This window comes from Pristiophorus japonicus, chromosome 6 (genome assembly GCF_044704955.1).
Source record: "Pristiophorus japonicus isolate sPriJap1 chromosome 6, sPriJap1.hap1, whole genome shotgun sequence".
Taxonomy (NCBI): domain Eukaryota; kingdom Metazoa; phylum Chordata; class Chondrichthyes; family Pristiophoridae; genus Pristiophorus; species Pristiophorus japonicus.
In genome coordinates, this window is record NC_091982.1 from 52,189,873 (window position 1) to 52,206,272 (window position 16,400).

At 49.6% G+C, this 16,400-nt stretch overlaps 1 protein-coding gene across 1 annotated transcript in view; it reads right to left on the reverse strand.

The window, feature by feature from the left end:
• Positions 1-16,400, reverse strand: part of LOC139265663 (mitogen-activated protein kinase kinase kinase kinase 4) — a 421,183-nt gene that overhangs the window by 82,482 nt on the left and 322,301 nt on the right. Inside the window, exons 21-22 of the mRNA XM_070882863.1 lie at positions 8,240-8,339; positions 2,332-2,502 (exon numbers count right to left, since the gene is read on the reverse strand). Of these exons, the coding sequence (XP_070738964.1) occupies positions 2,332-2,502; positions 8,240-8,339 (271 nt within the window). The remainder of the gene's footprint in view (positions 1-2,331; positions 2,503-8,239; positions 8,340-16,400) is intronic.

Consider the following 16,400-nt stretch of genomic DNA (forward strand, 5'->3'; position numbering starts at 1 on the left):
TATCGAACCTTGTTTCGACCACACTTAGAGTATTGCATACATTTCTGGTCGCCATATTATAAAAAGGATATAGAGGTACTGGAGAGGGTGCAGAGATTTACAAGGATGAACCAGAAATCTGAGGGTATACATACCAGGAAAGGATGAACAGGCTTGGTCTCTTTTCTCTTGAGGGGTGGCCTAATAGAGGTCTTTAAAATTATGAAAGGATTTGATAGAGTAGATACAGTGAGAGTGTTTCCACTTGTGGGGAAGAGCATAACTAGAGGCCATCAATATAAGATAATCACCAAGAAATCCAATCGGGAATTCAGAAAAACTTCTTTACCCAGAGAGTGGTGAGAATGTGGAACTCGCTACCACAGGTTGAAGTGAATAGTATCGATGCATTTAAGGAAAGGCTAGACAAGCATATGAGGGAGAAGGGAATATAGAGTTATGCTGATAGATTTAGAGGAGGAAGCTCGAGTGGAGCATAAACGTCGGCATGGACTGGTTGGGCTGAATGGCCTGTTTCTGTGCCGTATATGCTATGTAACTCTATGTAAGCTCACTCATGGGATTAAGCAAGGTTCGCCAGCTCTGATTCGGTGTATTCCTGGAAGTTTCATCACATGACCTCCCACTTCGAGCCGCCCTGCCCCACACACCCGCCATAGGTCCATCCTCCAGGCACACTGCCTTCCCACAGCCAACTGGAAAGGGAACAGACTATTTGTGACCCAATCCGTCTTTTGGGTGAGGTGTTAAACCCAGGCCCCGTCTGGTCTCTCAGGTGGACGTAAAAGATCCCGCGGCACTAATTTGAAGAAGAGCAGGGAAGTTATCCCCGGTGTCCTGGCCAATATTTATCCCTCAATCAACATAACAAAAACAGATTATCTGGTCATTATCGCATTGCTGTTTGTGGGAGCTTGCTGTGCGCAAATTGGCTGCCGCGTTTCCCATATTACAACAGTAAATACGCTTTTAAAATTGTCTTTCTTTTTCTCCCCCAATTGGATTACACTTGACAGTTAGTGAAACAGCTTTTTACTTTCTCCATCTCCAATATTTTTATTGACAATAAATGAAAATATTCAAAGAAAATGAAAAAACAACAATTCTGTTTCATGTCATCCAAGATTGCTCTCCCTGATTGCTCGCGGCAGTGTTCTGGAGATTAACCTTCAATCCCTGGTGAGTCCAGGATAATACTGGAGGGTTGGTGACCCCTAGTTTAGGCCCCGAGCTCTGTAAACACTCTGGTTGTGAGCAGCCAGTTTGGCGCAGATTAACGATCAAATCTGGAACCTTCCTAATCTGCAGTGGCCCAGTTCTACATCAGAGAGCAAGCAAATGGGAAACTATGGCTTTGTGGAAGAACTGGTTTTCTGACTCAAAATGAAGGGTATGGTAGCATAGTGGTTACGTTACTGGACTCGTAATCCAGAGGCCTGGACTAATGATCCAGCCACGTGAGTTCAAATCCCACCACGGTAACTGCGGAACTTAAATTCAGTTAATTAAATATATCTGATATTAAAAAGCTAGTATCAGTAATGATAACTATGGAACTACAGGATTGTTGGAAAACCCCAACTGGTTCACTAATGCCCTTGAGGGAAGGAAATCTGCCGTCCTTACCCGGTCTGGCCTATATGTGACTCCAGACCCACAGCAATGTGGTTGTCTCTTACCTGCCCTGTGCGGTTCAGGAAGGTGGCTCACCACCACCTTCTCAAGAGCAATTTGGAATGGACAATAAATCCCAGCCTTGCCCAAATTCCGTGAATGAATAAATTAAATTAAAACATTCAGAAAGCTCTCAAAGCAGGTATTCTGCTGCACTACATTAGAACATACAAAAGACTACTTAAAAAAAAGAGCTGGATAATAGGAGAAGTCTATCCAAACATTTACTGCAGAGTTCACCTTGTTACAACAGAACATGCTCCATTCCCAAAAGGCTGGATGAATGGACTTTATTACTGGAAGTTCTGGTGTTCAGGCCCCATCTGTGACTGCTTTTTATCCAAATATAGGAAAACGGTGCAACTTTTTAGGAGTTTTAACAGAATGGCAATCATACAAAGAGCAGAGCAACTTATATCAAAGCTACTTATAATCCAGATAGATAAATCATTTTAGATTAAATGAACAAAAAATAATTTTAGAAGAATTGTATGCTGTTTAACTAGTGGCAAAGAAACCTGCCTTTTTTTTTAACAATTGAATGCCATAAGCTTTTGTTTGCATTACAAGTGAGGGAGGAACCCCTTTCAATCTTCTGTCTGTCTGCCAGCAGCTGATATTACACAGGGCAGTTGTGTCTCTCTTTGTAAAACATGCCTGGTTAGCTGCAGTCTTGTGGTAGAGTGGCTGACGACCTTGCACCGATCCCTGCTGGCGAGCCGAGGTGTTCGGAGACTGGCTCTGCTGAAGGAGGTCTGGCAGGTGCCGAGTCAGACTGAGGAGACCTGTACATTCTTGCTCTCTGCTACACTTCCGCCCTGCTATGCTCTGTTCAGAAACAACATACACACATACAGACACACAGACACACACACACGACCAGAGTTAAAAATGTTAGCGGGGATCGGAGTCCGACACATTCAGTTTCAACTCGAGGGTCAAGCAACGCGTTACAGGCAGAGTTTTAGCTGACAACACTAGTGATAGTGGGAAAACTTTCCTCCTCCTGCAACAGGCATCAACCCCCCCACTCCTCCCCCCCTGCATTCTCAAGCAAATTCTGTTTGCAGCTGGAAAAAACTGGTTTGCTCCCATTTTTCCGCGTTATTTGCTCCCTTGTTAACAGCGTCAGCTTTGGCTCAGTGGGCAGCGCTCTCGCCTCTGAGTCAGGAGGTTGTGGGTTCAAGTCCCGCTCCAGGGACTTGAGCGCAAAAATCTTGGCTATTGCTCCCGAGGGAGTGCTGCACTGTTGGAGGTGCCGTCTTTCAGATGAGATGTTAAACCGAGGCCCCGTCTACTCTCTCAGGTGGATATAAGAGATGGCATTATTTCAAAGAAGAACAGGGGAGTTCTCCCCGGTGTCCTGGGCCAATATTTATTCCCCCAAGCAACATCACTAAACCAGATTATCTGATTATTATCACATTGCTGTTTGTGGGAACTTGCTGTGCGCAAATTGGCTGCCATGTTTCCTACATTATAATAGCGACTACACTTCAAAAGTACTTAATTGGCTGTAAAGTCCGGTAGTCGTGAAAGGCGCTATCTTTAGGCTCAGGGGAGAGGTTGGGTTCTGTTGATTTGGGACACCGAGTTTGCTCTGCATAGAGTGGCATTCAATGTTTCCTCATGTTATTCGCACAAGATAGTTGAAAATATAAAGAAAGAAAAGAGAGATTTAGACTTGCATTTATATAATGCCTTTCATGGCCACCGGACATCACAAAGCGCTTTACAGCCAATGAAGTACTTTTGAAGTGTAGTCACTGTTGTAATGTAGGAAATGGGACAGCCAACATGCGCACAGCAAGCTCCCACAATCAGCAATGTGATAATGACCAGATGATCTGTTTTAGTGATGTTGGTTGTGGGATAAATATTGGCCTGGATACCGGGGAGAACTCCCTCGCTGCTGTTTAAATAATGGCCTAGGGTTTTTTACGAGCACCTGAGAGAGCAGATGGGTCCTCGCTTTAACGTCTCATCCAAAAGACGGCACCTCCAACAGCGCAGCGCTCCCTCAGCACCAGGTTATGTGGGCAAGTCTCCGGAGTGAAACGTTAACCATTGATACTCTGACTCAGAAGCCAGTGAGTTTCCACTGAGCAAAGACTGACAAGACAACAGCTGCATTTCCACCAAAGTCGGATTGATGTAGTAGCCTCATAGGGACATGAATTTCACCAGCGGGGGCTAAAGTTCTTTCCTGGCCTGTATGGGGTGAGCTGCGATACCAGCCAGCAACTCAAAGTGCTCGACATTCGACAGCACCACGGCCGTTTAATAAGTGGTGAAAGGAGCTGTATAAATGCAAGTCTTTCTTTCGTAAAGTAAGTCATTTCTCCTGCCGATCAGAGTTTGTGACCTTGAGCTATTTAACGCCTGATTTTAAAAGATAAGTTGTAAACATTGAGCTTCAACTTAAAATAGTTGTAGAGCTGTTGCATTGAGTAGCTTAGCTAGTCGCGTGATGTTCACAAGACTCAATAAACCCCAGTCAGTTGTGAGCTGAGTGGATGAACCGGTAAGTTCTAGTGCGATTGTTAAATCTTTGTTAATAAACCAACTGGTTCTTAAAAAAAAATATTGCCTGTACTTTCCGATCTCAACTTTCACAGCTCCTGGTCGTTACCTCAAACTGTGGAAGGTCTGTCACATTTACACACTTCCTCTAATAAAACAGGATTAATGGCTTGTTTATATTGCAATGCCACTGCCTGCAGCAGTTCCACAATACTGTATAATGCTGCAACTTCAGTTGCTGTGCAAATCCCCCGCGGATAGATTGCAGATTACTTTCGACAACAGTGCGATTCACATTAAAACAACTGCACCCGTCCAGGTGTGTTGAAGCACTTGCACTGTAGTCCCGGGCTGTGGGAGAGCGATACCCCATCCACCTCAGTGCGTTGCCTGCCATTGTGGGCAATGTTTCCACTAGGGGTCGTCAACCCTCCAGGATTGTCCTGAAGTCTCCAGGAATTGAAGATTAATCTCAGGGAAAAAAAAATCACAGGGACATTAAAAAGATCCGTATTTTTTATTGAGGATTTGGGTCACTAATGGTGAGAGTGTGAGGCAGTTAAAGGCAGGAGGTCGTGTGATGAAACCTCCAGGAATACATGCAACCAAAGTTGGCAACCTGAGCCTCCACCCGAGTGAGCCCACTGGAGGGCACTTTGGAAAATGGAAACCTGGGAGGCGAAATTGGCTATTGCAAGGGGAACCTCTCCGGGAACGGACATTCTACACCCGGCGCAGAAGTCCCGCCCCAGAAGCGAAATTGGGGGTTACCACCCCTCACAGGAAATGGAGTGCAATGTCATGCGCTCCACTTCCTCTCGGGTCGGGTGCGCTACGCAGGCGCATCGCGGAGCACTGACGGGTTTCAACGCCCTGCACCTTCCATTAAAGGGAGGGACGCTGTAGGCTCTGCAGGCCCTTTGATAGGCCTCCATTGAGCCACGAGGGCTAAGGGGTGCCGTGGCCACAGCCCGGCAGCGAGACAGAGTGCCGGGCAGCAGGATCGCGGCCTGGACCCCGCAGCATTGCTGGACAACAGCCCGACCAGAGAGTCGGGAGGAATAAAAAATGGCGGCGTGCGGTGCGCAGCGTGCCTTCCCTTTAACTTTCGCCCTGTGATGCGGGCGTGCGGCCTGGTTTGCGACCCGTAAGGCTGGCGCGGGCATTGCCTGTGGCGGCCTCACAGGGCGCTGCCCATTTCCACCGTGGGGCAAAAAGGGGTTGCCACACACGCCAATGCCATCTTCATCGCTGGCCCAGCGGCCTAGGACGCTATCAGCAAGGCGTGGCGCTATTGCATTCGCCCCTCTGCTAACTCCCGCGCAATTTCGCGGGAGCCGGTGCCCCCCCCACCCCCCCCTTGTGCCCCATGGAGGTGCTAACGGAGGCACACAACAGGTGACTTGTGGCTCCCTGGACTTCTGAACACGCACGCTTGTTCTAAATTGCTTTCCAATGGGCCTAAAGTAGAGTGGAGGCACGGCACAGCACAGACTTGGGATTGTTCATTTGAAAGAAAAATCACTACATTTCATTGGAACATAGGAATGGGAGGAGGCCATTCAGCCCCTCGAGCCTGCTCCGCCATTCAATGAGATCATGGCTGATCTGCAACCTAACTCCATATACCTTTGGCCCAGATCCCTTAATACCTTTGGTTACCAAAAAGCTATCAATCTCCAATTTAAAATTTGTGGAAGACAGTTCCAAACTTCTACCACCCTTTGAGTGTGGAAGTGTCGCCTGATTTCACTCCTACATAAGAACATAAGAACATAAGAATTAGGAACAGGAGTAGGCCATCAAGCCCCTTGAGCCTGCTCCGCTATTCAACAAGATCATGGCTGATCTGGCCATGGACTCAGCTCCACTTACCCGCCCGCTGCCCATAACCCTTAATTCCCTTATTGGTTAAAAATCTATCTACCTGTGATTTGAATACATTCAATGAGCTAGCCTCAACTGCTTCCTTGGGCAGAGAATTCCACAGATTCACAACCCTCTGGGAGAAGAAATTCCTTCTCAACTCGGTTTTAAATTGGCTCCCTCGTATTTTGAGGCTGTGCCCCCTAGGTCTGGTTCTAATAATAACTTGAAAACTTCGATCAGATCACCCTTTCTAAATTCTCGGGAATACAACCCTAATTCGTGTAATCTCTCCTCGTAATTTAACCCTTGAAGTCGTGGTATCATTTCATTTAAAACACAGGCTGGGGGCCTTCAGATAGATGCTGAGATGGACGTGTGTGTTACGTGTTAACCACACGCTGAATTAGCTCATTGGTTTCTTCCAAATAAGACACTTTCAACAACTTTCTTTGCAATGACTTTATCAACTCCCCCACCCTACAGCTCATACAATAACAGAGGGAGAGACACAAGCGGTGGGAGAATTTAGCACCCTGTTCTCATACTCTCTGAACCATTTATGAGAATAGGAAGCCAGAAATACTGGTGGCAGTTCTGGAGACCAAAGAAAAGAAAGAACGTGCATTGTTATAGCGCCTTTCAGGACCTCCGAACGTCCCAAAGTGTTTTACAAGCAATGAAGTACTTCTGAAGTGTGGTCACTGTTGTAACTTTGGAAACATGGCTGCCTACTAGTGCACAGTATGATTCCACAAACAGCAACGTGGTAATGATCAAATAACCATTTGTTTTTAAAGTGATGGTGTCGAGGGATAAATATTTGCCAGAAAATTGGGGAGAACTCCCCTGAGCTTCTTTGAATTAATGCCATGGGATCGTTTACGCGCGCCTGAGAGTGCAGACGGGGCTTTGCTTTAATGTCTCAACCGAAAGGCAGCACCTCTGACAGTGCAGCACTCCCTCAGCACCAGGTTATGTGGGCAAGTCTCCGGAGTGAAACATGGACCAAAGACACTCTGACTCAGAAGCGAATGGGCCTCCACTGAGCAAAGGCTGACAAGGCAAAAGTTGGATTTCCAATGAAATTGGCTTGATAGGGACACGAATTTAACCAGTGGGAGCATGGCCTCTTTTCCTGTTGTGATACACAGTCAGCAAGTTAAAAAACCTGGGGGGCTCGAAATTCGAGGGCGCTGTTGCTGTTTTACAGGCGTAAGACAGGCACCTCAGCGGCCAATAAGGGGCCTGCCGCATGCCAGCAGTGCACCAGCCGCCATATTAATAAAGGCTGAAGTATAGGTGTCCAGGGCCCGTGCCTGAAACAGGCGTCAGGCCCGTTGCATATGCGAAAAAGGGTTCCCGGCACCAAGTTTAGGACTCCTTCCCGAAACTGGGCTGCCCAAGCCGGGCAGCTTTGACCCCGTTTACAATGGTCACCGGGGCCGGCGGCACAAGATGGGCCACAACGCGGCAACCCCCCTGGGAACTGGCCCACAAGTGGAGAATCCCGCACTCTCGTAGCAGGAGGCGTTCCTCTGAGCTTCGTGGTTGAGGCACGGCCCTGAGGCAGAGTCGCCAACTCTGGCCGGACATATTCCTGGAGGTTTCATCACACAGCCTCCCGTCACCCACCATCCCGCCCGCCTCCCCGCCCAGCTCTAACATTTAGATAACTAATAAAACAAAAGTGTCAAAGAAAATGAAAAAGATAAACGCCAATGATTGTTCTCTTTGCGTTTGCTCACAGCATTGCCCAGGAGAGCAAGCTTTAATTCCTGGAGACTCCAGGGCAATACTGGAGGGTTGGCAACACTACTCTGAGTCACTGTAGCGGGCGTTATTTGCTTGGTTGCTTGACAGTGATTTTAAAAAAGCATTCCATTCACCAGCATGGACATGCTCAACCCCGATGAGTGTAGATTGTCCAAATGTTTAAAGCAGTTTGGGGAAAAAAAAGCACATGCAAATAACAGAGAAGGAAAAAATACTCTGGTTGTTAAAAATCCTGTCAGTGAGAAGCCAGTGGGGTTTACTCATTCACACTGCCATCGTGTGGCCGTGGCCATAATGCGGCTGTAATTCTTCTCCGATCAGACAAAGTCATTTAAATGAGGTCACGTCAGCGAGCTCTTTCCTCCACCTGCCTGATCTGCAGGAGGAGGAGAGATTTTACCTTTTCTTCGTCCAATGTGCTGTGCGGCTGCAGTTCGATACCGTCGGGAATATTCGCGCTCGTGCACTCCGCGTCTCCGTTACTTAGCTTGGCTGGTTGCCTGCAGGGAGGCGATGGGGGAAGGGGAGGGAGAAGAAAAAAAAAAAAGAGGTGAAGGAGCCTTAAAATAAGCTGCAGGAAGTTGCAGGGGCCGAAATTGCCCCTTTCCATAAGAGCCGTCGGTAAGGACTCGCCGCCTAGTCGGCTCTCCATGTTTGCGCCGGCGGTGATGGACACCGCGTGACCACCCCCCCTCCTCCCCACCGTCGTGCACAAATCAACCCCCTTCTGACCGGCGTGGTGAATTGCCCCCCGGGAGTGGATCCGTCGCTGCTCGGTGCCCCCGACAGCTTTCTCCGGCAGGAAGCTGTGTGTGGCTGGGCGGTGCATCTGCCCTTAAAGGGGAGGGCGCAGTGCTGCGGTCGGCAATTTATTTTAATTGTCGGCTGACTCTGAAGTCGGCCTGACAATGGCGGCCACGGGTTCGGCCAAGGCCGCCAACGGGTAGCCCGGCACCCCTATCCTCTTGGGTGCCCGGCCAAAACCCTCCCTCCCTGGTGGCCCAATGTTTGCCACTAAAATGGCTGCAGGGTTCGCAGCGGCCCTCCCCTTTAACTGTAGGGGAGGGACGTTGTGACGCGTCAGCGCGATTACATCATCAGCGTGGTGTCCGACCCGACCCAACGGCACTTCCGCTTTGCAGCCACCTGGATCACTCGCACCGCACAAAGAAAAATTAAAGAGCTGAATATCGCTCTACTCTACGAAAGAAAACAGTAATTACATCCCATTTGGGGCAGAGGGCAATTTCGGCCCCCCCCACCCGACCAGTCTCCTCACGTCGAGACACTGATAGAGGCACAGCAGTGCCGACAGCCAACTTGTGCTCGTTTGTTTTATGTTCCGCGTACACGGTGCCAAGGATCGGGTCATGGAATAGACAGATCAGCATGAACGTTACCGAGAGGGGGGCCAGCTGAGGCGACTGTTTGCTTTGGCTGTGACAGCTGTCAGCACGCAACAGTTCCTGTCGTGTTAGGCGTTGGTGCATGGAGTGCTTTGCCACAGAGACCCTTACGTCTTTTGGCGTGTCATCTGTGGCTCAGTGGGTAGCACCCTCGCCTGAGTCAGAAGGTTGTAGGTTCAAGTCCCACTCCAGAGACTTGAGCACAAAAATCTAGTCTGACACTCCAGTGCAGTGCTGAGGGAGTGCTCCACTGTCGGAGGTGCCGTCTTACAGATGAGACTTTAAACCGAGGCCCCATCTGCTCCCTTAGGTGGACGTAAAAGATCCCATGGCACTATTTTGAAGAAGAGCAGGTGTCCTGGTCATTATTTATTCCTCAATCAACATTACAAACGTAGAGTTTATCTGGTCATTATCACATTGCTGTGTGTGGGAGCTTGCTGTGTGCGATTGGCTGTCACGTTTTCTACATTACAACAGTGACTACACTTTAAAAAGTACTTCATTGTCTGTAAAGTGCTTTGGGAAGTCTGGTGGTCATGAAAGTCGCTATATAAATGCAAGTCTTTCTTTTAAGGGAAGATTGGATGAATATTTGAGGCAGAGTAAAAAACAAGATGGGGACAGCATGAGACAAAGAAACTGGCACAGACATCATGGGCTGAATGGCCTCCCTCTGTGCTGCAAATTCAGCATCACAAGATCTTACAGCACAGAAGGAGGCAACTCAGCCCATTGTGCCGAGCCTGGCTCTTGGAAGGAGCAATCCATTAGTCCCACACCTCTGTTCTTTCCCCGTAGCCCTGAAAATCTTTTCGCTTTGAGTATTTACGCATTTCCCTTTTGAAAGTTACTGTAATGTATTTGCTTCATGAGTCTTGTGAACATCACGTGACTGGCTTAACCACTCCCAACTCAACAGCTCAACAACTATTTTGCTGCATCTGTAAATCAATTAATCATTAAATCAAGTGCCCTCTGATTAAAGGGGTGGGGTCACTAAAACCGACAAACTTAACCAAATTAAACTTTAGACATTACGTGATTCAAATTAAAATTTGGTTGCCGGGGGTGATGATGCACTCCAGTTCCTCCGGCGCCCACCTCTCGCGGAAGACCATGAGCGTACCGGTGGACACCGCGTGCTCCATCTCCAGGGACACCCTGGCTTGGATGTAACTGCGGAACAGCTTTACAAACCTGTGAGCCTACTCACTGGTGCATACCTTACAGTTATTATTGAATCTGCTTACACCACCCTTTCAGGCAGCACATTTCAGATATGTCCAACGAGAGCTGCCAGCCTAATGCTAAACCCTCCCCCAAACTGTTTCCTGAAAACTAATGGCAACCTCTACCGACAGAAAGTGCCTTGCATCTTCCAAAACACACGTGCACTTGTCAAACAACATCTGCTGTCAAATTATTTTCTATCAATGTCTCACGATAAACATTAGAACTATAGTGAAGGAGATACTGGTCTGAGCAAAATTCCCCCCCCCGCCACTATCTCTCCCCCACCTCTCACACACCATCCCCTACAAGTGGTGTCTGTTGGCTGTTTATGTTGTCTGCCCTGCAGTTCTCAAAGAGTTAATCGGGGCCAGCGATTTCTCAGGCTGTGCAATTACAAGCTTGACTGTGCAGAAAGATCAAATTTAAAAGCTTCTTTTTTTGCGGGGGAGGGGGCAGCTTTCATAAAATCGACCCTTAAAGGCAACATTAGAGAGACTCCACAGGGATTCAGTAAATCTACGAGCAGAGAGGACTGGTTAAGCACTTACATGGAAGTTGCCTACGGATACGTCGTTACTACACAGTATAAATGCACACGAGGCCCATGCTTGAGAGGTCAGTCTGTGACCTGTCCTTTATTCCTTAGCACTCAAGTGATGAAGGTGGGTGGAGCTTCCCCTTTTATACCTGAAGGTCCAGGTTAGGAGTGTCTCCCACCTAGTGGTCAGTGTTCTCACGGTGTACAACTTAGGTCAGTTTATACATGGGTGACAATGCTGGTTGAATACATGACATCACCTCCCCCCCCAAAGTCTTATTGGGATCACAGGTTGAGTTTCTCTGGTGGTTTACGCTCTCTTGTAGAGCACCTGAGTTGAGGCTCCGGTTGTTGGGCGCTGGCCTGAGTGTCTGCTGTTTGCAGTGCCTCAGGCCTGTCCGGACTGCCCACAGTGACTGGGCTCTCCTCCCTTTGGTTCCGGTGTTCGGTCACCTGTGGTGGAGTGAACTCTATATCGTGTTCTTTCTCTGCTTCTTCTATGGGGTTGCTGAACCTCCTTTTTGTTTGATCCACATGTTTGCAGCAGATTTGTCCATTGGTAAGTTTAACTACCAGAATCCTATTTCCCTCTTTGGCAAACCACAGTGCCTGCGAGCTATTTGGGCCCTGCAGCGTAGTTGAGGACAAAAACAGGATCATTTACATCAATAAATCACGCCCTCATATTCCTGTCATGGTAGTGATATTGTGACTGGCGCCTGCTCTCGACAATTTCTTTCATGGTGGGGTGTATAAGGGATAATCGGGTTTTGAGCGTCCTTTTCATTAGTAGCTCTGCGGGTGGAACCCCTGTGAGCGAGTGTGGTTGAATTCTATAGGCCAACAGGAGGCCTGATAAGCGGGTTTGTAGGGAACCCCTTGGAATCTGAGCATCCCCTGTTTGATTATCTGCACTGCTCGTTCTGCCTGGCCGTTTGAGGCCGGCTTGAACGATGCCGTTCTAACATGGTTAATTCCATTGCCTGCCATGAAGTCCTGGAATTCAGTGCTTGTGAAGCACGGGCCATTGTCGCTGACCAAGATGTCTGGTAGACCGTGGGCGGTGAACATTGCCCGTAGACTTTCTACCGTGGCAGAGGATGTGCTTGAATTTAAAATGTCACAATCGATCCATTTGGAGTAGGCGTCTACTATAACCAAAAACATTTTCCCCATGAAAGGACCTGCGTAGTCCACATGGATGCGTGACCAAGGCTTGGCGGGCCATGGCCAGGGTCTAATGGGGGCTTCCCTGGGCGCATGGCACAGCTGGGCACACGTGTTGCACCTGCGAACACAAAGTTCCAGATCTGCGTCTATCCCTGGTCACCAAACGTGTGACCTGGCAATTGCCTTCATCGTGACAATGCCCGGGTGCCCATTGTGGAGTTCTCTGATGAACAGCTCTCTACCCATCTGGGGCATGACTACGCGGTTTCCCCACAGTAGGCAATCGGCCTGAATGGAGACAGATCACAAACCCCTAACGTCCCTTTTGGCCGACAACAAGGCCATAAATGCAAACGCATCGGCCTGCATACAGAGGTGGGCACTCACGTTAGCTGCCTATAACTACACAATCCTTGCGCCTGTGAAATGGTTTAAATTTCTCAGGGCATGCCCTGTATGTGGCTGCCCAGTCCCCATTCAGGACACATTTCTTGACTAGAGACAATAACGGGTCTCTATTTGTCCAAACTTTAATCTGACGGGCTGTCACAGGTGAGCCTTCGCTTCCGAAAGCTTCAACAGCCATGACCATCTCAGCACCATGCTCGGTAGCCCCCTCAGTGGTGGCTAGTGGGAGCCTGCTGAGTGCATCGGCGCAGTTTTCGGTGCCCGGTCTGTGCCGAATTGTGTAGTCATAGGCAGCTAACGTGAGTGCCCACCTCTGTATGCGGGCCGATGCGTTTGCATTTATGGCCTTGTTGTCGGCCAAAAGGGACGTTAGGGGTTTGCGATCTGTCTCCAGCTCAAATTTCCTGCCAAACAGGTACTGGTGCATTTTCTTTACCGCATATACACATGCGAGCGCCTCCTTTTCTACCATCCCGTAGTCCCTTTCTGCCTGGGACAGACTCCTGGAGCCATAAGCTACCGGCTGTAATTGACCCTTGGCATTGACATGCTGCAACACACACCCGACACCATAGGACGACGCATCGCACGTTAACACAAGTTTCTTACATAAATCATATAACGTTAACAAATTATTTGAACATAACAAATTGCGTGCTCTATTAAAAGCCCTTTCCTGGCTGTCCCCCCAGACCCATTCACGACCTTTGCGTAGGAGCACGTGTAGCGGCTCTAGCAGCGTGCTCAATTTGGGAAGAAAGTTACCAAAATAGTTCAGGAGCCCCAGGAACGAACGCAGCTCCGTCGTGTTACGTCTGGGTGCTCTCTGGATTGCTTCCATCTTGGATGCAGTAGGGCTGATCCCGTCTGCTGCTACCCTCATCCCCAGGAATTCTACCTCTGGAGCTAGGAAGACGCACTTCGCCTTTTTCAATCGCAGACCTACCCGGTCCAGTCTGCGTAGCACCTCATCCAGGTTGTGGAGGTGTTCTTCAGTATCGTAACCCGTAATGAGGATGTCATCCTGAAAAACCACCGTCCCTGGAATCGACTTGAGGAGGCTTTCCATATTTCGTTGGAAGATCGCGGCGGCCGAGCGAATCCCGAACGGATATCTGTTGTACTCAAACAACTCCTTGTGTGTCGTGATGGTGGTCAGCTTCTTCGACTCACTCGCCAGCTCCTGGGTCATGTAAGCTGAGGTCAGGTCCAATTTTGAAAAAAGTTTGCCACCGGATAGCGTCGCAAAGAGGTCCCCGCTCTCGGTAGTGGGTACTGGTCTTGGAGTGACACCCGATTGATGGTGGCCTTGTAATCGCCACATATCCTGACCGACCCATCCGCCTTGAGCACCGGCACAATCGGGCTCGCCCAGTCACTGAATTCGACTGGCGAGATGATGCCTTCCCTCAACAGGCGGTCCAATTAGCCTTCTATCTTTTCCCGCATCATGTACGGCACCGCTCTGGCCTTGTGGTGTACTGGTCTGGCGTCCGGGTTTATGTGAATCACTACCTTGGCCCCCATGAAAATGCCAATGCCGGGTTGAAATAATGAGTCAAATTTGTCCAGGACCTGTGAGCATGATACTCGCTCCACAGAGGAAATTGCATTGACATCGCCCCATTTCCAGTTCATGACAGCAAGCCAACTCCTCCTTAGTAGTGCGGGACCGTCCCCTGGGACAATCCAGAGTGGCAACCTGTTCCCTGAATCTTTTTGGGTCACGACTATTGTGGCGCTGCCTAGCACCGAAATGATCTGCTTTGTGTAAGTCCGTAGCTGTGCGTCAATCGGCGATAATTTTGGCCTCCTGGCCTTGGATGCTCACAACTTTTCGAACTGTTTGATACCCATCAGGGACTGGCTGGCACCTGTGTCTAACTCCATTGATACTGGGATGCCATTGAGGAGCACTTTCATCATTATCGGTGGCGTCCTGGTGTATGAACTGTATACGTGCTCCACATGAACTCGCTGAACTTCAGCTTCCAGCGATTTCTCCCAGTGTCCATTTCTGCAATTTCTGCAGGTATTTTGCTCATCTCTGCAAACTCCGGCTGAATGTATGCCTCCACGCCTCCAGCATGAGTTGCGGTTTGAAACAAAAGGTCCCTTGCCAGTCGATCGTCCCTGACTGCCCCTGTTATTGTCCTTGAGTGCACCATTAACAGGTGTTGATGGCCCCATTACTGGCCGCATTGTCCCTTGCAATGGCGTGAATCGCTGTTCAGCTTGCCATTGTCTCTGTCGAACTCCCCCTCTGGGTTCGACTACATGTTGGGGCATGCCTGACTGCCCTTGTCTGCCTGGAGAACTGTGTGCTGCTTTAACAATGTTGAATCTCTGTCCCAACCATTCCTTAACACAGTACCTCTCGTCTGTTCTGCTAGTGGCCATGCTCGCGTGGTTTAAATCCCAGTTTCTTGTCGCCATTGATACGTCCTTACTACACAGTATAAATGCACATGAGGCCCATGCTTGAGAGGTCAGTCTGTGACCTGTCCTTTATTCCTTAGCACTCAGTGATGAAGGTGGGTGGAGCTTCCCCTTTTATACCTGAAGGTCCAGGTTAGGAGTGTCTCCCACCTAGTGGTCAGTGTTCTCACGGTGTACAACTTAGGTCAGTTTATACATGGGTTACAATGCTGGTTGAATACATGACACCTACGGCGAGTTGTTGGCCGCAAGCTCGGCGCGAGTAGCGTCCTTGATGGCCCGAGGCTTGGTTGGGGGCAGGCAGTGGGAGGGTCAATGGTCCACTGGAGCTCCGTGTGGGAGGTCAGTAAGGAGTGGGAGAGCGGAAGAGTCACAGCCATGATGCTCACGAGTTAGAAGAGGCCAGATCACCAGTGGGGAAGGAAAGGTCCAGCCGTCGAGGAGGAGAGGCCCGATCGCCGCTGGAGGGATGAAGACCTGTCGCTGGAGAGATGAAGTCCCATCGCTGGAGAGATGAAGGCCCGTCACTGGAGAGATGTAGGCCCGTCGCTAGAGGGATGGAGGCCCCCCGCTGGAGGGATGGAGGCCCGTCACTGGAGGCCGGGGGGAGGGTTGATGTCCCAGTCGCCTGGTCGGAGGCTCACCTGCTCGCCGGGCGTCATTGTGGATCAAGGACCCCGGTCGTCGTCGCTGATGGGTGGTGTGGTGAAGCCTGACGTAGGCCCGAACCCGTGGGATTTGCAGGGTTGGGTTTAGAGCAGAGATTTAAGTGTCTAAGACCGCCTAGTAGGGTCTATTAGGGCTAGGGGAGGTTTAGACAGTGAGAGGGGGGGAAGCTGGAGGTGGGAAGTTTCCGGAGGACAGAAGATGGTGGTTGTTCAGCAGGGGAACTCCCTTGGGAGCTGTCACCCTGGCAGCGATCTTGCACTCTTGGACCCCCTTGCCACGGGACCAAGACCTTGCTCGGCTAAGCCCATGTGGTAACCGTTAACATGAAGTTCGGGACCTGGAACATCAGGACCCTCATGGACAACTCCAACAGCGACAGGCCGGAACGCCGCACCGCCATAGTTGCCCGGGAACTTAGACGCTTTGATATTGACATCGCCACCCTAAGTGAGACCTGGTGGGCAGGGAATGGCCAACTGAAGAACGTGGTGAAGGTTACACCTTTTTCTGGAAAGGGAAACCAGAGGAAGAATGGCGCCTTCCTCTGCGCCATCAAAAACGAGCTGGTCGACCGCCTCAAAGACTCCCCCTGCGGGGTTAGCGAATGCTTCATGACTCTTCGACTCACCTTATCCCAGAACCAATGCACCACAGTCATCAGAGTGTACGCCCCAATACTCGATGCAACAGATGAG